The sequence below is a fragment of the Bacillus rossius genome, chromosome 1 (assembly GCF_032445375.1).
Source record: "Bacillus rossius redtenbacheri isolate Brsri chromosome 1, Brsri_v3, whole genome shotgun sequence".
In the NCBI taxonomy this organism is placed as follows: domain Eukaryota; kingdom Metazoa; phylum Arthropoda; class Insecta; order Phasmatodea; family Bacillidae; genus Bacillus; species Bacillus rossius.
Genome location: NC_086330.1, coordinates 113,269,019 through 113,294,240, shown reverse-complemented (window position 1 = coordinate 113,294,240; position 25,222 = coordinate 113,269,019). Strand labels below are relative to the sequence as shown.

At 37.9% G+C, this 25,222-nt stretch overlaps 1 protein-coding gene across 4 annotated transcripts in view; it reads right to left on the bottom strand.

Moving 5' to 3' along the window:
* The window catches only part of LOC134542352 (neural-cadherin-like), a 383,455-nt gene that overhangs the window by 38,610 nt on the left and 319,623 nt on the right, over positions 1-25,222 (bottom strand). Inside the window, exons 1-12 of one of the 4 annotated variants that reach the window (XM_063386533.1) lie at positions 19,323-24,964; positions 15,114-15,347; positions 13,746-13,918; positions 11,626-11,775; positions 9,818-10,123; positions 8,615-8,888; positions 7,784-7,992; positions 6,772-6,935; positions 6,342-6,510; positions 4,257-4,463; positions 2,174-2,445; positions 181-386 (exon numbers count right to left, since the gene is read on the bottom strand). In XM_063386533.1, coding sequence (XP_063242603.1) covers positions 181-386; positions 2,174-2,445; positions 4,257-4,463; positions 6,342-6,510; positions 6,772-6,935; positions 7,784-7,992; positions 8,615-8,888; positions 9,818-10,123; positions 11,626-11,775; positions 13,746-13,918; positions 15,114-15,345 — 2,362 coding nt within the window. In that variant the 5' untranslated portion in view covers positions 15,346-15,347; positions 19,323-24,964. Of the gene's footprint in view, positions 1-180; positions 387-2,173; positions 2,446-4,256; positions 4,464-6,341; positions 6,511-6,771; positions 6,936-7,783; positions 7,993-8,614; positions 8,889-9,817; positions 10,124-11,625; positions 11,776-13,745; positions 13,919-15,113; positions 15,348-19,322; positions 24,965-25,222 lie in introns of those variants that run through there. The other 3 variants (XM_063386538.1, XM_063386547.1, XM_063386525.1) reach the window with 3 other exon arrangements.

The following is a 25,222-nucleotide window of genomic DNA, read 5'->3' as shown; positions in this document are numbered from 1 at the left end:
TACATAAACACATGTTTGCATACTTTTCTCACACTTTGTCTGGATTCATATTTTAGTTAATTACGAGGTAGTTAAGTATTAATTTATTTTGAGCACTATAGCATTTAACGGTAAGGGAAATTAAATACACACACAGCTAGTTGCAAACTGGAAGTCCATATATATTAGTTAAAAACATACCTGAGACCAGCACTTCATCCGTCTCTGGCGGCACTATCGGTCCATTGTACAGCAGCATGCCGTCTGCCTTCCTGGTGATGAACTCCAGGCTGAGGTGGGAGTTGTCACACATCTCGAGCGGAGGGTACCAGGCCCAGCCATTACCCTTGAAGCTGCGCGCCGTCTGCTGACAGCGCGGCCCGTTGTAGCCGTTCGGACACGAGCAACTGCGTCCACAGTGCATAAAAGGAGATGTTGGGTGGGCAGTTTGACATCACCAAGCATGGAAGTAAGTGAAAGCAAATATATTCTGCTAAAAAAATTCTAATATTTAAATTTTTTTTTTAAAAGTGCAGCACTGGATATTACACATGGACTTGAAAATGAGATAGGGCAAAATAAACACGTGTAAATTAAAAAAGAAAAAAAAATTTTAGGAGAAAAAAAATGTGTGCACAAATATTTTCCTTTGCAATCATTATTCACGGTTCATTGAAGAAGATGGATTTGGGTATGGGATTCAGCACTGAATTTTAAGAATATCTAAGCAATGGGAGTTAAATTTCAGAACTTGCTTTGAATCTTAAGCTAACTGTCTCATTAAGTCTGTCAAATATCAAATAAAATATTCAAGAAAATCATTAAAAAAAAACTGAGCAATATCAGGTGGATTAAGAATGCCTTAACAAATTTTTTTGTTTTTTAATAAATTTATTATTGACCACTTCCATAGTCTATGTTCAGTATTAACCTGAATATAGTGCTATGATTTTGACCAAAAACTTTGTAAACTAAAAGTGGTGGTCACATTATAATCGCAAACTTGTATCTGTCCATTGGAAATAGCTTAGTTGAAAAACTTCAGGCTCTGCTCCTTAAATGTGTAACTTATGCCACTTAAGTCCTCAGATTCCTGGACCTCTGCACAGGTGAGACACATGAGAGATGCAGGATGAAGGAGAGGGTGCAAATGGAGTTTGTCTCTGGGTTCTCTCTGCTTCTCTTCATTGTGGCTGCTGGGGAAGGCACCCCTTCCCCTTCCTTTTAACCCTACCCGGGGAGACTCCGACTACACCATATATCATCACATTCTTTGCTTTCTGAACAGCCAAACAAATTTTTTTTTTATTTTTAACTGCAGCTTGGTGTTTCAGAAGAGACCCTGTAAATCACTCTACTGACAAAAGTGTCACCTGAAAGGGTCTAGTAAATATGGAATAAGCTAATAATTTAAATAATTTTTAAGTGCTATGTACTACAATTTCCAAGCCATAAAGTCTTTTTCATAAACTCAAATTCAAAAAGTTTGGGGTTGCATTATTCTGAGGTAAATACGGTAAAATACAAACAAAAGTGAAAGTCTTTAAAACAATTGCTGTTTTTTTTTTATTGCTGCCTAAACAGCAATGTAACTTAATTCTAATACTTATTGGATTGGAAGTTTCATGGTCAGTCATTATACATAATTTGGCTTCTAGGTTACGGCCACGTCTTCTGGAAATTACTTCCAAACATGCCAGAAGTGTTGTTGTAGCTGTTTTCAAAGGTAGAGTCCAACCTTGAAAATGGCTGCAACAGGGCATGCCAGAACATCAAGAAAGTAATTTATTGGTGATTGCCAACAGAAGTGACTTCAACTTGAAAGCCTAAGATTATGTGTCATTAACTCTAATAGAAAGCCTGTCAAATTAATGTTAAAATATTTTAGCCAGTGGTCTAAATCCAATTTTCTGGAATCCAAATCTAAATTAGAATCACAAAGAGTATCTTGAATCTACACCTTGAACCCAAATCTAAGTTTCAAAGGTAAAAAAAAAATAATGTACAAGAAAGATATAATAAAGTACAAAATATATTGGGGAACGGTAAGGACTTCAGAGTTGTCATTGTTGAATCTCCTCAAATATTTTTCTTAAAATATTTTTTCTTAGATAGTCAAATATTTTTAATTCTAAAGATGTGATGGTATTTGAGGATTTTACTGGCCCATCCCTACTTGCAGAGCGGGACGTACCTTAGACCGTATCTTCCCTCGTGGCAGCGGCCGCCATTGTAGCACGGGCTGGATCGACACGTCTCGCTTTTGGAGAAGTTGCGTGCCCCGCAAGTGCACTCCGCTATCACGTCCACCCTCACCCCCACCAGGGCAGTCTTGTTGGCGTTCACCATGTATGGCAGGTTACTGATATCCAGAGTGTTGGTGCAACTGCCCTCACACATCTGGTTCTCATAAAGGCACTCGTCGATACCCACCATCGTTATGTTGATGCCAACATCCTTTTCAATCTGTCCATGAAGGAAAATACAGTCAAAACTGAACTCAAAAACAGCCAAAAGTCTCCAGAAAAGAATAAACTTCCCACCAAAACATACCTATGAACAAAGTTTCTTCTCTAATCATGCAATCATTTACAGTAAGCAAAGATTCCCAACGTTTTAGCAACTGCGTGCCATTTGACATTTTTAGAAATGGTGAACCACTAGGCACTAGGCCTACTTAATCTTTTAGTTTTAGATATTAATATATAAGCTATGGTTTTTTTTTTAAATTTAAGTAATTTTAAAATGTCTACTGAAAAATGCCAGTTTTATTTATAACACATAACTCTGAAAACAAGCATTATAGACATTAATTAAAATTACAAAAAAAATTTAGTTAATTATTTCAAATTTATTTCAAAAACCAATATTCATAAAAAAACAGTTAATTTTAGTGGGAAACTTGTTGCAGTTTGTCCATTTTCAAACTTTCACTATCAGGGTCAATGGAAATTGACAGCATTTGATCGTGTCCCACCTGCAACGTTGCTACGTACCACTAGTGGTACACATACTGGTGGGGAAACCCTGATTTACAGTTTTTCTAGAGCTAAAGAGAACAGGTTAGTGGCTACTCATAAGTCTTTCGCTAAAATTTGAATCTTTTAGAATGCTACCTGAACTGTCAATTAAATGGTTTTAAGGTGATTGCTGAAAACAGTCAACAATGCCTCTGCAATACTACAGAATATTATTTTTATACTTCAATCATGAAGACCAATTAGGTCATTTCAATTAACAATGCTTGCCATGCATTTATGCAGAATCATAGCAACATACAGCATTTGTTTGCATATAGCATTTGTTTATTACATATGCATATCTTCCGATAAAATAGCACAAGACTGCTGGTAAACAATGGTGCAACATCATAATGTAAGTGCCATTCCTCAAAATAGAAATTTTCATTGCTACTCAAATGGAGGTTGATAATAGGCACCCCAAATCAGATAGAAATGAATAAGAAATATTGCCATATCATAAGTGCCATGGTAAAATGTTTCTCGCAATATTTGCTGTAGCACACTTCCATTACAATTTCCAAAAACTAAGGGTTGCCACAATTCAATGCCATCAAAATGGGACAACACTGTATGGGACTGGATTGGCAGATTTATCAAATTTTTTTCCTTCATAAATGACATACCTGTAAAAAAAAATGTCACCCACATGAAAACATGATATTAATACACCGATCAATTGCAGCATAATAGCACACTATGTAATTGTTTTACTTACTTCAATTGTTCATGTCAGAAGACTGACCTTAGCCAAGTACTTTTTTTTTTCACTGAACATGAGTTTGTGAAATTTAGTGTAACTCACAGCTCATATGTATTAAATGTCGAGAATGATCCTAATGGTGGACTGTGTCCATCTATTCCTCTCTTCCGTTCATGTAGCATTTACCTATGAAAATACTCTTTTTCTGCATTGGTAACATGGCTTGGAAGTGGTGAGAAGTGAGCGGACATAGACTTTCGTTCATGTATCCCATTGCTCTATGTTGCACAATGCCAGGAACTTTACTTCAAATTTAAAGAAAAAAGATTGCTTAGTGGCAGGAGTTTTGAATTTATTATAAAATAAAATTGTAATATGTATATCTAAGATTCAGGATTTTCAGGGGATTTTTACTAAACTGACCAATACAATTTTTCCAATCCTTGAATCCGGGATAATCCAATTCCAAACCTATCAAAGCTGCCTTCGTAAGAGAGTCTCGAGAATTGTATTATCCCTACAAAAACGGCCAGGCACGGCAGAGAGTGCGTTACCTCTTCCCGGTGCATGAGGACTTTCCCGTTCAGCTTGACCGGCTTGTAGTACGGCGAGCCGTGAGCTGCGAACCGTATGTCCGTCACTGGGGGGTGCTTGTGACGCAGCTGCACGCTGAACACGTCCACGTTCTCTCTGTCCGTGTTCAGTAGGTCCGCCAACTTGTCCCGGAAACGGTCCGCTTTACTCCGCTGAAGGCTTTGGGACTGGGAAAAAACATATTCCACTGTCACACTTGTCCAAGTTAAACACTACACATTTTGATATTAGTTTTTGCGGTCTTGTTTAATGATCCCTTATGATTTTACCTTCAATATTTTTTTTTTTCCATCTGTGATTAATTACAGATGGTTTGAAAATTTTAAAAATAATTTTCTAGTTGTCTGATTGAGTAATACATACCACATATGCTATTTTAAACACTTTATAAAACATCAGTAAAACATTTTTTACTTTTTTTTAACAAACTAATTTCTAATATTCACTGTTATAGCATGACAATTAAGGAATGGAAAAAAAAATAAGCACAAGGTCAATGACTAAGTTTAAGGGAATTTTCATGTATGCTATTTTATTAATTTACATGCCAAAAAAGTTCATTATAGCTCATGATATCTCGCTTTTGCAAAGTTTTAATCAAACAAAAATGGAAATCTAAACTAAATTACTGAACTGAAAACTTTCATTAAAAATATTTTCAGTATATCATTAAAAAAAGCTATTTTGAAAAACCAGCATGATTATTGCAATGTTAATTATCTAATGTGGATACAAAAACAGCTAACAAACTAATTGTAAATACACTTATACCTCTCTTAGCACGACTAATTCGTTCCTAAAAATGCTTGTGTTATTCGAAATCGCGTATTCTGAAGCTTTAGTTTCCATAAATAGCAAGGCTAATTTATTTAATGAGTTCCAAAATTGTGTAGGAGAATATACTATATATAATATAAATCTGCTGAATAACACTCAACTATAAATATGTCACACCATTTATCTTTATATGCCTCCCATCGCACTTTGTATGACAAATACGACACCGCGTAACGGGAGATACGTGGTTATGTACTTTATCATCAGTCGGCTGGTTGACTTGCCCTCCTGGGCATGACCTTAAACTCACGTTGCATACCTTTTCAAATCATCCTTTACTGACAGTGAAACCGATATTACTGTCCGGATAATTAGATACATTTTAATTTTTCAAAAATTAAAGTACTTATTTGCATATCACCACCTGGTTCAAACCATTCCTGTCAAGCCAATTATTATTTTTTTCATTGCAACATTCATTTAACAACCTTTTCCATGTGAATAATCTGTTCATTTATGTTCGGGTATCTAATGTCAAATACATTCCCACTAGCACAACCAACAGCATCAGACTTATATAAACTTTTGGTAAGAGTCCTTATTTCGTACGATTGTGCGCACAGTTGACTTCCTTAAAACTAAAGTGCGACCAACATAAGCGTGGCCTTCATGTCAATCTACGCGCCGTAATACTTCTAGTTTTATTTCAAATACTTGAACACGATGCATTATATTATGAGTGATCAAGCACGTACAGTTACCGGCAGCTGAATGGGCAGACGTTGCTTTTGTTTGAGTGAATTCCCTGCCACTGGCTAGACTGAGTTCATGGCCCGGTTTGTGGCCAGGCAACAACGGTACGGCACGGCGGCATACGCGCAGATGTAAAAACATTTGGGCCTTTACACTCCATAGCGGCAATTTAACTTGCCATAGCTGATGTTTGTACAACAGCCGATAGTGTAGACAGACCTGTGCGTGCATCACTTGCCCCCCTTGTTTGGCTAACTGTATCCCACTGCACATCTGTTGTTTACAGAAGTTGAAACAGACTTCATGGCGTCGTGCTCAAATTTTTTTTTTGCCTGCCGAGAATTTGTGCTAACTGAAATTTACAGACGTGCTATTCAATACTGGGACAGTAAAATACACATCGTTTAAATGAATCCGCGCAATCTGAAGACGTGCTAAGAGAGGGATAGGTGTGTGTTTTATTTAAGAACCGTCCAGTAAATTTATAAAAATAACCTTCGCATCCTTGTACTCACCCTGTAGTTCCAAACTCTTATGAAATCCTCGTCCGTCAACCCAGAGATGCGCACCGAACCAGAGTTTATGACAGCTTCGTGAGGAATTTCTCTAACGGTCACTGTGACATTTGCTGGCACGTCAGTCTGTGTGTGCTTGCGATCATATACTTTGAAGCGCAAGTTATACCTTTAAAATAGAATTTTTATAATTACATTTATTTATAATTACATTTATAATTACAATTATTTAAAACAGAACATCCGTTTCAATGATTTTTTTTTTAACTTTTAAGAAATCAGAATACAATAAACTAATTGAGATTGATATGAAGCTACACAAAATCTACTATTTCTTTTGCAGTGCTTGGTTGACTGACTATGTATTCTGTTCCTAGCATTTATGAGTTACGTGTCACGCCTCAATGATTTGGTCGCTTGGCCAACTCACCTGCCGTCTCGGGTCCCGTGCCTCATTATGATCATCCCAGAGTCCTCGTTCAGCTTGAATCTCGGATGCTCAGCGCCTTCCCAGTAGAACTTCTTGTCAGGCAAGTCCCAATCGTCCAGGTCGTAGACGTACACCCTCCCTATCTCTGTGTCTGGTGCCTGGCCCTGTACATCATCATCATGTATGATCTCAGCAGTCACACGAACCATTTAAATTATGCCAACATTATTTGGGCTCCCAAATATACATTATAACTAAATAATGTACTGCTCATCCTAGAACCCAAATCTATGCATCAAATTGTCAAGTAAAAAGTACGTTCTAAGTAAAAAGTACGTTCTGTGAAGAGTCACATGTCCAAAAGCATCATATGGGATGTGAAAAGGAATGGGGTGTATGTGGGGGAGGAGGGGGGGATGAAGGGGCAAAGAACTTTTCAAAGTAGAAAAATAATATTACTAATAGGTTGGATGCTGATATTTAAACACTATGAAAGAAACTATTTATGTACGAAGTAGAGACAATGCATCATCTGTGAGTAGCCATGGACACTTCTCCCCCCATGAAATAGGTTGAATTCTGAAAAATTCTCCTGTTTTTTTTTTTGAAGTTAATACGCCCTTGAAAATGTCCATTGCTCATATTAGATGAAATGTTGAAAGAAAAAAAAATATATATATATTCCATCAAGTTTTATTAAAGCCTACTCCATCAGTATACTGTTTTCTCATCTTATTTTATTCCAAATTGAACGTTTAGTGACTAAAGCCCTTAATGTATGGACATATTCTATTGAAAAAAATAATAAAATTTTTTTAAGAATTTAAACTAGTATAGGTATATTAAGCTGGGATTCGCCGAAAGTACCAACGTTGTTCTAGTTATTAGGGGGATAGATCACTCCATACTGGCTAGTTTAACTTTTTCACTATGTTACAGGTTACTGTTCTGAATTATATTCCTGCCCCGGCTCAGCCCTGGGGTTGCTGCATGGATCCACTGCGATCCTCACCATGTAGTTGTAGACAAAGATGTCTTTGGATCCCGGCTGCATCTTGTTGTCGTTGACGTCCCCGATGACCACCGTGAGGGTGCTGGTTCCCGACATGGCCGGGTTGCCCGAGTCCTTGATGACGATGGGGATCAGGTACTCCTTCTGCTGCTCCCTGTCGAAGGACCGCAGCGACGACACAACGGCCATCCCGTCACCGTTTGCTCCCTCTGGCGACAAAAATCAATAGAACATATCACTCACTGTCACTCATACATCCTTACACCATGTCAGATTTTTTGGTGTTTCTTTACTATTTGAAAATATTTAAAAATAGAAAACTATATAATAAGTTAGTTTAATGTATTACCTAGCTATAGAAACTCTTAAAATTGAACTTATACTGACTTTCCCTGATTCAATTAGTGAAACAAAATTTTTGAGTTATAACTAAATTCCTGCCTTTTTACAAATTTCAGATAATATGTAGCACATATCTGGAGTCAAGATTTTCAACACAACATAGAAATCCAGTGCTTCAATGTCCAGTGATTAAAAAAAAATTGGGCAAGAATACAAAATGAACCACAGGGCAGGGGAGACTCAGCATGAAAATTAATATTCTTTTTGCTCGTCAAATACATGTTCACACATGATTGTTTTTAACAAAGGTCCTAAATAAAACAATTTAGATAATGATTTGTGTAGTACGCCTACTTTTTATTTTAGTAGGTCACTAATATTGTTATTCATTATGAACACAACAATGTATAATTTTCACAAAACAAATTATTTTTATGAACTTGTAATAATGAAAATTTCTGTTGATATTCCGATGGATGATGAACTCACTTTGATCATGTTCGACTTTGAACGACGCTCGGATGATGTCGTCGGCGTTGGGATCCATGCGGAAGGTGAAAGGAGGACCGTTGCTCTTGGACCGGTCGTCGTCGTCGGTCGCCAACACCTCCACGACCTTGCGGGGAGGCACGTGCTCCGGCAGCACGGGTCGGTAGTCCTTGAGGAACGTCGGCGCGTTGTCGTTGATGTCTTGGACTATCACGGTGAGCGTGGCAGTCGCCGTCTTTGGCGGCACCCCATCGTCTATCGCCAGCACTTTCACCTGTGTTTCCACAAACATTTCATGCTATTGAACACCACTTTGACTAATTTTACAGTACTGTTTGCATGCATCAGAGAAATAACATTAAATAGTTTTAAATCATCCTGCTATTTTCATAAACTATAATAGTAACTTTATAATTCCAGTACTAACAGTAATTATAATCAGCAAAATTAGATTCTTTGGATATTTTTTTATAAAAATACTCTAGCACATCTCCAGATGGGGGTGCTATGGGTGATAGCCCCTCCCAAGCCCAAATTTTTTTTTGTAGGATTTATTTATGTTAACTTAAATACTTAAATCCATGTATTAAACTCTTTTATTTCATCAAAAGTTGTATGAAACTATTACAGTTCTATAGTTGAGACTAAAGATTTGTAAATATTCCAAGCCTATCCTTAATGACGTGTTTTACAACTGCATCCTTTCTTTGAACAACAGCCCCTACTGAAAAGTCTTCCTGGAGCTCCCCTGACAACACTTCATATCAAGTACTTTAGCATATCATCAGTAATATCTTCCAAGTTAGCATCGAGTCTACCATGTGAATGCAGTCTAACATTCCACTCTAGAACATAAAATACACCTGACATGGAATAAATTTAAGACATATTAGGCTTTGACCCTAAAATAAAATGTTGATAGTGTGAGGTCATATAAGAGATCATTTGATGTGGGGAAAATAATAATTAAATCATAATAACAGCAGAGAACCGTTCAACATGCTTACAGTCAAGTGGTAATTATTAAATGCTGTGGAATCTCAAAGGATTTAAACTCTTCAAAGAATATGTTTTTATAGCCCTACTTGATGTTTTTCATTTAGTAAGAATTCTGTAAAAACTACTTTTGTTATTAAAGGCCAAAATTGGGTTGCAACGAGATTTCAATGAAGCACAAGTTTGAGATAAGAGTCGGTTGCTCACCTGATGCCTGGGTGTCTCCTCGCGGTCCAGGTTCCTCTGGATGGACACAGTACCCTCCTGGCTGATCGAGAACTGCCGCTTCCTGTCCGAGCTGCGGTCGATGGCGTACTTGACCTTGCTCTTCCCGCCTTGGTCAGGGTCCGTGGCCTTGAACGTCTCCAGGCTCTTCCCCACCTCGGCGTTCTCGTACACCGACACCTCGATGTTGGGCCGCTCGAACTGCGGCTTGTTGTCGTTGATGTCCCTCAGCTTTACGACCACCCACGAGTACGCCACGTGGTACTTGTCGTTGTCGTTGTCCTCCCCCTGAAGGGTGTGCACACGTGCATGCGTCAGTCAGTCACAGCTAGGAACAAGATTTGAGGTCAATTCCATTTTTATAACAGGAGATATTGGTGTTGTTTTTATTTTGGTTTTGTGGCGTTGTTTTTATTTATTACTACACTTTCATTAGCTTGACCTGTATGTATGAATACATGGACTATATAATAAAATTTTTCTATTCAATTTTTACCAACTTTCGGACATCCGAATGTGTTGAAATTTTACATACATATAAAGAACCCCTGACAATACAATATTTTGATGATTTAAGATATTAGTGTTTAGGGGGGAGAGAGGTGTCAGAGAGTCAAAAATCCACTTATTTCGAGCTATGGGTAATACCATGCTTTTGGTGTATCCATGAAGTCGGGGCATGGTGGGAATTTGCCCCATGGTCGACTGTGCCTGTAGGGGAAGGGAGAGTTAAAGACCCAAAATTTTGAAAATATTCAAAATCAATGCTTTTTTATTTGGAGTATTCGCGAACTAATAGGGCGGGTCACGGTGGAAAATGTGCCAGGGGAGGGGTTAAAGCCCTAAAATCTTGAATGCTCTCGTAACTCACCTGGGAGGCTGATTTTAGGAAAACCCTGTGCTCAGTTATTGTGTATATAATATCAAAAACATCCCTGCAGAGTCTGTAGACATATACTTGAAAGACAAACCAATATTTGCACATGTTCAACCCCATAGTGCATTGTTGTTGCTGTTGTTGCTGTTGTTGTTGTTGTTTTTGTTGTTGTTATTATTATTATTATTATTACTGTTTGTTAGTTTAATATATGTATAAATTACATTCCTATATTTTTAATAGTGTTTTATTTTGGGCCAATATATATCACAAATGTTAAGTACTAGCATGGTAATAAACTTCTAGAATAATTTGAGCACATCTCTGGTGCAGCAGTTATGAAATTATTTACGGTTCTTCAAGTTTGTCTTTTGGAATTCTTAAAAATACACACTGTGGCACACTTTGTAGCTTAATGTGACAAAACTTCCACATATGGTACAATATTTGTATAATGAGTCATTTTTATGTTCAGATCGAAGCTAAACAAAACATAATATGAAATGGATTTACTATTTACAGGAATGTGCCGATTTTTATGTTAGATAGTTAAATTATTTAAGATATTATTCCATATAATTAAAGTCAACAATCTGCAATTACAGTATGTGCATTTATTATGCGACTATAAACTGAAGTGAAGCTTCAAAAAACAAAATGCCAGTTGGTAAAGAAGGCTGCTGGAAATTAAAGTTCCTTGACTTCCAACTCCGTTACTGTTAATTTTTGGGCTTTAGTTTTTTAACCCATAAGTTTATTATAATTGTCTTTATTCATAAAAAATAGTGTATTACTAAACAAATGTGAAACTAAAATATTTCTTAGTACTTATATCACCATAAGTCTCTTATATACTGTGTACGTGTATGAAGTCTGTGGCGAGTCTACACACATTAGTTTCCATCCTCTCTACCTTGTCGTTGACTTGTATCCTGAAGCGGAAGCCATTGCTCTGCAGCTGATCCTCGTAGTCCAAGGCTTGCACTATCTTCAGGGAGCCAGTACCATCATTGTTCCTCACCATCGTGAACTTGTCGGCGCCGTAACCGCTGTTCTCAATAACCTGGAAACAACACAACACCACACTCGATACACTGTTGCGTGTGCTCGGCACACGCACAACAAGATATGTCGCGCGGCGCCTAACCGCGCGCCGATGCAACCAGCACAAGACAAGTGTTCGCGCGCTGCGCACGCAAAGTTCGGAGCCGCTCTGGAGCCCTCGGGGAGGCTCGTTTTGGCGGGCTGCCAACCGGACATCGCCGCAGGCGCCGGTTCCGGTTGCCCCGACCGAGAACAATCTGCCATGTTTGATACGAGCAGTTCCCAGAGTATAAAAGGGGGCCCATATTGCGGTGAAAGAGGAGACTCGTCGCGACCACCAGCGACACCAGCCGGAGGCCCTGCTGGCCTTCCCTGCGGAAGGAAGCTACACCATCAACACGTCTCGCCGGCCTGCCGTCATGCTGCCCGTTGGAAGAAACTACCACTTGGTAATGTACTGTTTCGTCGTAGACACTTATAAACCGAGTGGGTAGAAAACTTAGACTGAGAAGAGGGGCAGCGGTGACGGAGGCAAGGCTTGGAGACGGCGGTGTGAGCTGTGAGTCCCGAGGAAAGACTTGACTACCGACTGGACATACAACGCTTAGGTGCGAAACCCGGCAATGACACCCGAAGAATAATCCCAGTGCCCACACCTACGAGAATTTCTCGCGCTAAGATAGTTTGCGCAGATAGTCACTGGTAATCCATGCATCGACTTGCCCGCAGAAATACGTGTCGACAAGAGTCGACGAGGTGTTAGAGTAATTATTAGAGGTCTGCGTACCTACGTAAAAACATGCTATATGCATTAGTTGCATAAGTCGAGAGGTTTGGTTAGTTATTTTCTTTTACAGTCTGGGAAGTTATGTACATTGTAACTTAGCTTTTCTTTTGACGGTGTACCCAGCGCCAAGCGGCGTGCCTAGTATGAGAGCACGGGCAATTGTAAAGTTGATTTGTTAAGTGGCATTCACGTGTCTCATAATTGTTAAACGTTTCTGTTCGCAGACTTTCGAATCAGAGCCACGCCGCAAATATCAACTGTTTACGTTTTCGTCATTAATGTTGTAATGAATAATTTCTTGTTTAATCAGTAATAAATGTATTCAGTTGTAATAGTTTTGGATGACTTTTCGCCACACTCTGTTTCCCTTCCTACTCCTTGTTCCCCTCGTGTGTTTAACACGAGAGGCTACAACACTATCAACTTGTTGTACCCACAACATTGTTTGCATGGAATAGTTTTAGAGCAAGAAGGTGTGCGTACTGCAGGAATGATGCAAATTAACGAGAGGAATAATTTCCTAAATGTTACTTCATGACATTATTATCGTGCTGAATTTCATAAAATTACACTGGATGGTTTTTTGCACGGTTAAGTAACAAATTAATATACAGACAAATATTAAAAAAATATATATCATTATTGGCCATTCTGTCATCATTGTCATAAGCAACAGTCAGTTGGCACTGCCTCTGCTCCTGGAACATCAGTAAGTAGCTTCGTGCAGGGCCGGTGCAAGGTAAATTTGCACCCTAGGCAAAAAACCTTAATGCACCCCCCCCTCCCCCGGGCCGGACACCCCAAATAAAAATTTCCTTGCCTCAAAATACATCACGTTAGCCTAAGATTTTGTCAACAATCAAATGTAAGCAGGCTCTTTTTTTTACTTTTTTACTTACTATAACAAATCATAAACAGGTCACCGTGGACTTTAAATAATTACTTATATCAATATAAACATTCCAAACTGTTACAAAAATCCATTTTCATTTAGTTTCAATAATCGTTAAACATATTATATCAGCTGTTATGTGTCGTACTGCGCCGCCCCCAGCTACTTGGCGCCCTAGGCGGTTGCCTAGTTCGCCTATATGGACGCGCCAGCCCTGGCTTCGTGGTCACCAACTTTCATGTGAGGGCCAGACATGTAAGGAACTCCAGGATAATGCCGGCACACGACAAGACGTTGGCGCGGTACGTGCCTTGTACTGGAACTTGTTTGTTTCGTCTTCGTCGTGCACGGTGACGGTGAGGATAGGCGTCTCGGGGAGATTGGTGCCATCCGTCTCGTCCACCTCGGTGAACCACTCGTCCTTCGTGAACTGTGGCGGCATGTCGTTGATATCCTTCACTCGTATCGATGCCGTGCCAGTTCCTGCGAGGGAGGAAGTGCGAGCAAACATTAGTACATACTTTCTTTGACTGGTTCTTGCAAAGAGGAAAATTTATCTAAGATTTTTGTTTTCATATATGCCATTGCTGGTTACACTGTATGTCATTAAGCAACTTTAATAACAGGCAAAAACAGATGGATATACAAAAATATAGAAATCAAGCCAAAATCAGTCTAAGTAAAAAGTTAAAAACATATACAACACACGAATCTTCCATGGAATTTTTTCAGCTATGTTTTTAACTTTTGACATCGGCTGATTTTTGCTTGTTTTCTATGTTTGCATATTTATTTTTTGCCCATTATTTAGGTTTGGCGTTATGTCCAAATAACATCTTAAATAAAACTTTATGACTGTCTAAAAGAGAATATTTGATTCAGAATCTTTCAACAGACTTTATATCTGGCATTATTAATTACTTTAATTGTACACCATTAAGGCTTGTCTCACACACCATAATAATTTTTTTAGTTTTTTACATTACTTTTATTTAGGAGCTATTTCTAAAAATTTTTACTTGATAACTATTTTGCATATTTTGTCCTGCCACAAATATTTTTAATAGATATTCAAAAAGTATAATAATTATATTGGGTGGAAAAACACATGCAAGTCTTTGTAATTATAATCATTTGCATGACTTTTTACCAGCATGATATTACACTACGTGAATATCTTTTGAAAATATTTTTGGCAGGTCAACAAATACAAGGAAGGTATCGAATTAGAATTTTAAAAGCAGCCCTTGATTAAAAGTAATGACTTACAAATGAAAACTCAACATGTGCAAGACAGAACCTTAAATTATAAATTATAACGAAATTGATCATTAATCCTAATTTCTACACATGCCAAAAACTGTAAAATACAGCATCATTCTGAGCTTTTAACCCCTGATAAGGTCATAAAAGCAAAAAAAAAATCTGTTTATTTTTTCTTTAAACCATATTTTTATAATTTGAATCTCGTCGCTACTTTCGTTTAGCAAAATGTATTTATTTTTTGTTTCCACTTTAATTTACTTGCTGGCTGATAATCAGTTGCACCCACTGAAACTAAACGAACAGTAGCTGTGTTCAGCAATTGTAGATATTTTTGTTTCGGTACACCTCTGTGACTAAGCTCTCCCGTAAACATAGACACAATGAAATGGTGGCACACGAACTCGAAGCGCACCTTTGAGGCCCCCTCCGTCCATCGCAACGACCTGTATGGAGTAGTCTGGGGTCCTCTCGCGGTCCAGGCAGCACACGGCCGTCTTGATGACTCCCGTCTCCGACTCGATCTCGAAGATGGGCGAGCCCGTTTCCTCTTCTATCACGTTCTTCTCGATGGAGTATATGAGGCGGGCGTTGGTGCCCTCGCTGGGGTCGTCGTAGTCCACCGCCGTCATCGTCATCACCACCATACCTGGGCCAGGCAGCAGAGCACACATGCTAGGCATCGTCCTTAAGAAATGTTCACGGAGATAAGAAGCAAAACACAAAGTTTCCATTAGAAAAGTAATAAAATGCTTTCCTAGTATTAAATGACTGCACACTCGCAATTTATTGTATCAAAGAATAAGTTTCTAAGTATTTAACGTTTAGTAATAAAGTTAAGAACATGATACTGTCCAAAACTTATTGTTAAAATAACACAAGTTTGTATTGTTTAAAAAAAAGTTCATAAACTAGCTACCGAAGAAAAAAGACAATAAGGTTTTAGTGCTCTTATAGTGGTTCTTCAATACCATATAATTGTTGATGAATAATAAAAGAGTGCTTATATTATTATATAATCACACAGATTCATGTGTAAATAAAATAGCTATTGAAAAAATTTATTTGTTGCTGTTGCAATAGACATTCCACAGAATTTTTTTAATGGTAATTATGTTTTTTTTCTTTTAATTAACGTGCTGCAATATAATTATAGATCACAGGACTGTGTCTGGTGTGATGGTTAGAGAGGCATGAGAGGCCTGTAAGTGGGAGAGAGAAAGAAACAGTGCTTCCCCGCTAAATGAGATAAAAGCTGGGATTCCCCACTGGTCGTGGGAAATGTGTGATAACTGCTGTCTCACGGTGTGGGAGAGAGAACGAGAATGGGAGTCCCCGATTTTGATGTGAAATTGAAAAGAGACAGATCAAGGGAAGCCCCGAGTTATGTGTGTACAGGGTTTTTTCTTGTATTGTAATTTGTTCTGTGATTGGCTTGTATCTGTAAGCGTGAATGAAGTGTGCGTGTGATTGGTCGGTGAGGTCATGTGACTTATCCTCCCTGCGTGGAGGAGACGGTGGCAGGACTTCAGCCAGTCGTCCGTCGAACGCTGTACGAGTAGGTCGCGTTCGGTGGCTTCTCGTCAAATTATGAAGTAATTTGCTGAATAGATAATTTAACGTTGGTGGTCAGAGCCATGCCGAGTATTAAATTAACCTAATTTTCTTTTTATTTCGTTCGGACAGTATTTAGAAATTTTGATCACCTTCGTCGGCGTTTTGGCTCGTGGCGAAATTCGTTTTCGCTGGGTGGGGCCCTGTTCGAGGTCGCACTATCTTCGTGTACTTACAGTAAGATTTTACTGAAGGACTTAATCTCCGTTATTTTTCGTTAATCTTCATCGCCCGAGCTGCAAGCATTCTCGACAGGCGAACGTACGAATGAAACGAGTGAATGAAACATTGAAAGTATTTGGAGTTGTCTGTGCATTCTAATTTGAAAGAATAAAACAAAAACTACAATCGACGCTTTAAATCATTTTATTTTTGTACGTAACGAACCGTTACATGTTTAAGTGACAACTAAAATGTGGTATGAGTTCGTGAAACTAGTAAGCTTTTGCGAATACTGCTTTTTTATATCACAATATTCATGAATATCAAAAAGTTTTCTAATTGAATTTTAATATACAATGAAATTTTTCTTGCACTTCACAAAAGTCCCAGGAAAAGGAAACAAAAAAAAAAAGAAAGTAATATACATGAAACCATTACAAAGAGGTGTAAAATAAAGGAAATAAAAAAAAACAATGCATTTTCTTAAACTAGTAAATTTCAGTTTGAAAGATGTTTTGGTTAAAAAAAACATAAGATAGAATATTGTTAAAAATTTTAAATCATAATATTTTATTATTTGTTAAATATAAAACAATGTGTGAATAATGTTGCAGTACAAATTTAAATCTACTTAATACAATTTTTGACACTGACAGACAATGCTCAGCCTAAACCGGTGGGTCTAGAAGCATGAGATTTTGCACAGGAGTTTTTTATACAATGTAAATGAGCACTAAGGGAGGAATTTTTGAAAATTCATCCTCTAAGGGAATTAAATAGGAGATGAAAGTGCAACTGCAGCACATTAGTTCAATAGATCAGTTTAGAACTTTGTAAATAGATAGAATTGCATTGAATTGCATTGAATAGAAAAGTGTAATTTGGTACAGTACACTCCCTATTTAACGCGGTTGTCGGGGGACATAACTTTTACCCGCGTTGTTGCATAACCGCGATGTTTCGATGTGACCAAGGTCAAAAGGCATAAAACACCGCCTGTGTTCTAATAGGTCGGCAAGCACGCACAGTATAGACGGCCCGCCGTTGTGCGGACTTTGCATCCGCAGTTTTCACTAAACGCGGGTGAAAAAATAAAAATAATAAATTTTAAAGATAAATATTAAATGTTGAATTGTTTTTATTTTTCCGCGTGCCGCGCACAGTTTGTCGCACAGCCTACGAGCGCGCCACACGCCGCCATACACACGTGCGGCACACAAGCTGCTGCCAGTCTCGTGGTGTCAGCCACAGTATCTGCTTCGTCAGAGTCCGTAACAAAGTATGTGCAGTGTGTGCGGTTACACACGATTCTGTGGTCGAAGTCTTCTAAAAAGAAAGGCCGTAGTGATACTTCAAACCGAATATGAATCGCAAAGTACCGAGTTTGATTGACAAAATAAAAATTCTATATTTACTTACAGATAGCTTGTCTTTTGCAGAAGTAGGCCGCAGATACAGGAAAAAACTATTCTAGCATTCGTACAATAAAAAATAAAGAATCGTCTATCGTGTCAAGTGGTTAAACTTTATTATCCATGCTTACAGTAAATTATAAATGGTCACGTGTGGGAAACAAAAATTGCGCCAATTTAATTTTAGCGCAATCAGTGACGCCGTATTAAAAACCGTGTTAAACTATGTCTTTACTTATTTCACCAAACACTGTGTCGAGTTGCTGAGTGTGTGTTGCTCGGATCGGCAAGTATTATATTCCCCAGCCTCTGGTTAAAGGTCGGGAGACCGCTACACATAAACATTTCCGGGAATTGTTTACTACCTCACGGCAAAAGTGGTACAGTATGGTTCACGTAAGTATTGGACCACTGGGAATTCCTGGGCAAAGATTAAAAATACGCTAGCTGATTTACTTTACCATTTAATGTTAAAACATTATACCAAAGTAAAAAGATGAACGTGTATAATACAATGAATTACCCAATAATATAACATCTGTAGGTTTAAGTTGTAACAAAACATTTATATACAGATGTACCCAGGGCCGGATTAAGGGGTGGGCCCAAGGGGCCCGGGCCCTGGGCCACCCACCAAGAGTGGGCCTCCCACCAATATAGGGGTGAATATCACAAAACAGGAAAAATAAATGTATTTTTGCTGTGAACTGTTTACAATTATAGGGAACATTTAACAAGACATCTCTAGCTTGATAAGAAATGTAATAAACAAACTTTATATTCTAAATTAGTTAAAATTATTAAAAATCATGCAACGTTGTTGCACTGGCTAGTTCTTCCAAAAATGTAGTGATGCACATTACATTTAGTTAAAATGGCTGATAATTTACTTATTTACACCAGTTATAAGTATTCACAATAATATGTTTAGTATGTTTATTTTACTTGAAAAACACAAATTGCAATACGTAAAAATAAAAAAAAAGATTTATTATTACCGGTGACCAGGAATATGATCATTATCCTAGCAAGTAGGTTTCATTTTCTAACTTGTTCATAGGTGGCAGCACAATCACAATGTCAGTACAGAACTAGTCTTTGTCTTCTAGAGAGTAGTGTTGTTATGAGTCCCTATGACAAGTGCGATCTCAGTTATGTGTAGTTTACGTGTTTAAAAGTTAATTCTTATTTTCCCATGTAATGTTTATCAATAGTCATATTCCTGGACTTTGACTTATGATACATCTTGGTAAGTGAAAAACTGTTTTATTATTCTAATTAAAATGAACAATGAATGCATACTAACAGTGCTTTCAGTGTACACCTAACCTCAAAAGACTTGGAGGGAAATCTCAATTTTAATATGATGCACTTTCCATCATTGCCCTGCCTATTTGGTCAGGACCACGGTCATATAGATAGGTCTGGCAACTTACCTTCATTCTAAATAGGCTTATTGAAGCTTGCGGTGGCCTGCGAACTAACGACACTACTAGTAGTTGAACCCACCATGTAAAAGTGGATATATTTTTTAAAACTCTGTTTCGTTTTAAACATTGGGTAAAATTTTTAGTTTTTTATTTATTTGGAAGATTTTTAGGGTTTAATGCATAGCAATAACTTGTAACTTTGCTGCAATTGTCAGTTAAAGTTTTAATTTACTAAAGAAATTATATATCACATTTTTTTATATATTTAGAAGTCTCTGGTGTAGTGTAATGGATACAATCATGAGCTGGCAACTTATGAGCTCGGGTTCGAAACCTGCTAGATCCCTTTCTGGTTAGATTTTAATTTTTTATTTCTCGCAAAATTAAACTCTTATTTACATACATTAAATATATTTAAACAGTTAAAAATGTATTATTTGATTGGAAGATGGATAAATGTTATGTTTTGTCTGATAATAAATAAAAATCGGAGTACTTAGTTACGTAATTACTTGCTAGAATTTTTATTAATGTTTATTTTATTCAAAATATTATCTAATTATGTAATTTAACAGTTTAAACATATTTAAATTATGCAAGTATTAGTGTACTTTACATTATTTATTTATTTTGTTATTTTCAGATTACCAGCATGGACAATCATGAAGTAGATAGACACAGACATTGCACAATAATTTGGGAGTCTGGTGCTTCTAAAAGACGTAAGGCAAAAGAAGTAACAATGAAATCAGCAGAAGAGGTGGCAAAGATAAGAAAATTGGACCAGTTCTTCACTGTTCAATCAAGACATCTGTCGGAAAGGAGTGATGATTTTCCATAACGTGATCAACCTGACAACGCTTCAGTGGAAATGGTTGTAGATCTCGGCGAAGAAAAGGCAGAAGTAGTAACTGGTCCAACTGAAGAACATATAGAAAAGGAGGCTGATAGTGGCACATCCTATGTAGAATCTGAGGGCCCACCAGGGGGCAATGACATTGGACTTTTACCATCCATGATTTCGTAGTAGATGCGGGATTACTGGATGAAAAGGGTGTGTCAACAATCCAGCACTGTGATGAAAGTTTGTTCATTGCACACTCGGTTCAGCAACCTAGAAAGGACCGCAATATTCCAAGAATATGCACACTTGGGCTTTTTCGTCGTCAAAATCATAATGGAGAAGTCATAACGAAGAATTGGTTATGCTTCGCTCCTTCTAATGGACGTGTTTACTGCTTCACGTGCAGATTGATGTGCTTAACTACACTTACAGCACCTGAGTCTTCTCAGGTTTCGTCTAATGGATTCTGTGATTGGAAACATTCACAAGAACGTATACAAAGTCATGAGCGGTCAACGGAACATGTGAAGGCTAATATTGCTTTCAATTTGAGGTTAAAAGCAATTGGGCGTATTGATACGGAGCTGACCCAACAGGTCGAATGTCTAGAGCATTATTGGAGATCAGTGTTGAAACGAGTAGTAAATGTTATTCAGTTCATTGCCGAGCGTGGCTTAGCATTTAGAGGAGATAACGAGTTGGTGGGATCACCTAGAAATGGAAACTTTCTGGGTATTCTTGAACTCATCGCCCAGTACGACGACTTTCTTGCACAGCATATAGAAACTCAAGCCAATCGCGGCAAGGGTCACACAAACTACCTGTCATCTACAATAATGGAAGAACTTATCAGTGTAATGGGTGAACATGTCCTCCGAGAAATTATTTCCAGAGTTAAGAAATCAAAATATTACTTCATCTCTTTGGACTCCACACCTGATGCAGCCCACATTGACCAACTAACCCTTGTATTGAGGTATATGAAGAAAGATGGCCCCGTGGAATGCTTTGTAACATTCATGGCAAACAAAGGCCATGGTGCTCAAGACATGTTCAATGGCTTAGTGCAATTTTTGAAGAGACATGACCTAGACCTGGGAAACTGCCGCTGTCAAAGTTATGACAATGCCTCTGCAATGAGTGGAAAGTACAATGGTTTACAAGCCAAAGTGAGAGAAAAGAACAATCTTGCATCCTGGATTCCTTGTATGGCACATTCTCTAAATCTAGTTGCTAAAAATGCTGTAGAAAGCTGCTCGAGTGCTATAAAAATGTTCTACTTCCTTGAAAAGCTGTTCGTCTTCTTCACAGTTTCAACGCATCGGCATCAGCTTCTGGCTGAGGCTTTGAAAAATAATGACTCAGCATTGACGCTCAAACATGTCACAACAATACGTTGGTCCTGCAGAGCTGATGCAACTAAGGCACTTAAGCTTGACTATCAGCAGATTAAGAATGTACTTAAACAGATTGCGGATTACTTAGAAGAAAAAGGCTGTGTACGGTGTGAAGCAGAAGGACAGTTAACACAGATGAATCAGCTTGAAATTGGTATTTACACCACCTACTGGAATGATATCCTGCAAAGAACAGATGCTACTAGTAAAAATCTACAACAAGCAAAACTCTATCTAAATACAGCTGTGGCATCACTGGCCAGCTTGAAAAACTATGTCGCTTCAAAGCGTGACTCCTTCGAAATTTATTAGAAGCAAGGCGTAGCGCTATCTGGTTCAACAGAGTATGTTCAGATGAAAACTCGACATAAGCGCCAAAATGTGCGTCTTAACCCATTGGATTATGGCCATATGGAAGAAGTACAAATCAGCCCTTCTGAAAAATACAGAACAGAAACTTTCTTGCCTGTTATTGATCAGTTTATCACTTCTCTTGACCAATGTCTTCAGGTATATAAATATATAGCAAGCCAATTGAGCCTTTTTAGCCATATGAAAGATATGTCTTCAGATGAGCTGAAGGCCGCAGCAGAGCAGCTCGTCAGGTCTTATTCAGATGACTTGGACATTACATTTATTGATAAACTGTGTCAGTTTGTAACATTTGCCAATATATTCACTGACAAAGAGCCAAACGATATCAGCACTGAACTTTTCATGTACAAGCTTATCATGAAAAAGGGTGTACAGGACACTTTACCAAACATTTAGATAGCTTTAAGGATATATCTAATTTTGATGGTAACAAACTGCAGTGGCGAGCGCTCCTTCTCAAAACTAAAATTAATTGAAAACCGATTAAGGACATCCATGAAGCAGGAACGACTTGCAAATTTGGCTATCATGAGCATCGAGTCTGATATACTGCGTGAATTGGACTTTGGTGACATCATAAGCAATTTTGCAGCACGAAAATCATGGAAAGTGCCTGGATTGTAATGGTTTTATAATGCTATTCATTTGCTGATTTGTACCTAATATATTTATGTGTTATTTATAAGTTATGTTATACTATACTTTTAAATGAAAAAAATCAAATAATTCTAACTGAATTATTTGCGTGAATAAATTTGGTAAATAAACTTGTGTTCGTTTCATTTTGTGATTTTGCTTTACATATTGAAACACCTTGAATCAATGAGCCTCCCACTCAAGTGGGCCCCGGGCCACCCACATCTTAAATCCGGCCCTGGATGTACCAATTATGATTCTGGAGTGGAATTTTAAACACCGGACTACCTGATTTTGCCTTGTACGCAGGGACGCTGCTCAGTCAAGTGACTCATGCTCTGCCTGTGTGCTGCGTGAACACATTCCCTCCCCCACTCCCCCTCGGCATGTTTCTGCCCGCTCTAATCTCTACCTCTCTCCATAATATTCTCGGCTCGCCTCTCCCTACCCAGTGCTTGCCGACAACCAAGCCTATCCAACATCAATCCCCAGCCTAGTCACGCTGGATAATGTTGCTGGACGGTGGGCTTTATCAGATCCCCTGCTTCATTTGTGAGATAAAGCGACGTTAAGAACTAGTCTTTCAGAAAATATCACTGGGCTGGATTGGACCATAATTTGAAAACACTACAAGATAGAGGAATAATGTACGGAGATATCTTGTTTAGAATTTCACTGCGGACATTTTCTACGCCTAGGCTTTTTTCTGCCCGATGCTTAGTTTGTTAGTTACAATGCAAAATTATCCTAATCGGCTATCAACCATTTATTCCATTATTATTCATTTCTGACTGGGGGACATGGTTTGACCCGCGATATACCCGATTCCGCGATCAATCGGGGCACGATATACCGGGAGTTTACTGTATTTAGGCTTTTGAAAAACTTCAAAAGTAAGTACCAAACCAAAAATTATGTTTTGGTTGATTTAAGGCTTTTTTTTTATCAAAAGGGAAATGTCATGGATAGACCTAAAAATTCAAGTATGAAACACGCATAGAAATTGACAGAGAAGAAAGAGATTCAGAGTTATTTATGTTAAAATGAATGTATGCAATAAATTAATAAGTAATAAGTAGGGATGTGCGAAAGTGACTTTATCCACACAAAATGAAAGTGAAAGAAAATTTATCAAGTTTCGCGAAAGTGAAACGAAAATGAATTTTTCTATGAGATAAATATATTCTTAACGAAAGTTAAGCGAAATTTTTTAATTAACAAAGAAAAAAAGTGCCCCAAAATTTGCTCTTCAGTAATAAATTCTATTACATAAATCATTTTTGTAACTTTTGATGTATATATAAATATTACTATTTAATATAGTCAACATCCGCCCTAGACCACACAACACAGCCCCATGTCACTCGTAAATTTCAAGAATCAATCCAGATCTTTCAGCGCACAGACTATTTCCTTTACAGTCGTAATGTCGCAGTCTATGATAATATATTTATCACGTGCATGGTACTGATGAAAAAACACGTGACTACTGCGGAACGGCCGTCATCTTGCAACACTGTCACACATGGCTAGCTCAGGAAGCTGTAAACCAGGCAAGGGACATGGTCAAAACAAAACATAACAAATGGTTGCTGCCAAGTGACTTGTTGACCTTTTTGTCTAATTGGCTGTATATTATGAGGATTTTATATGCCAGTCAGAGTATGTAAATTTTAAATAAAGCAGACGACAATGTTTTTGTTTGGCTGTGCGCGAATAAAAGTAGGTACGTTCTTTGTTTATGTGTATACGGTAAATACTAAATAGTGTACTAACAGTTCTGGAATGTATGTTTTACGAATATAGTACCTACACTACTGTTTGAAAGCAAATGAATCAGGTAATTTTTCAAATATTGCATGATTTTGTTTTGATACCTAGGCCTACTGTAATCACGGTTGAATTTTGTTTACTTTATCTGCCATGTTTGTTCAAATTATGATTTTACCGTATTTTCATTAACGTGAGTTTTTTTCATCACCACGTAAATTAATCTTAATGGAAATCTTTTTTCTAATTAATGTCTTTATATGATTTGCATATGTTATTACATTATTAGTAATAACAAGCAAATCATATAAAGACATTACAGTAGAATCCCAGTGCTAAGTACTTACAGGTACCTCAAGTTTTTGTACTTAGTACTGAAACATGCATACATATCTTTACAAAGAGAAAAAAATATATATAAAAAAATAGCTACAGGAGAGCCGCAATGCCATATGTATTCGCAACTGCGACTTGCTTTTTTCCCCTTGTCTAGTTCTCTGAGTATATCCACTTTTTCCTTAAGCGTGAATTGCTTTCGTTTCTTTTTATCTCCAGGATCATTCATATTGTAGCACAAATATAATGCGGTGTCTAAATAACGTAACCTGTAAATAAACTCAACAATAACAATAAATACAGTAGATGGGTAGATATAGAGGACCTCGAAGGTAGATGGGCTGCCTTAAGAAATATTCTGCTGCAGATGGCTACACGTTTTGTACCTCAGAGGAGGGTAGGCCAAGGAGGTGACCCTCCCTACTATGGAAGGGAGTTGAAAGTGTTGAAAAGGAAATGTAGGAGGCTGCATGCGAGGGCAAGGAAGCTTGGGGGAGAGGAGATAGAGGCGGAAATGAAGGCGCTTGGGAAGGAACTAGGGAGGAAAT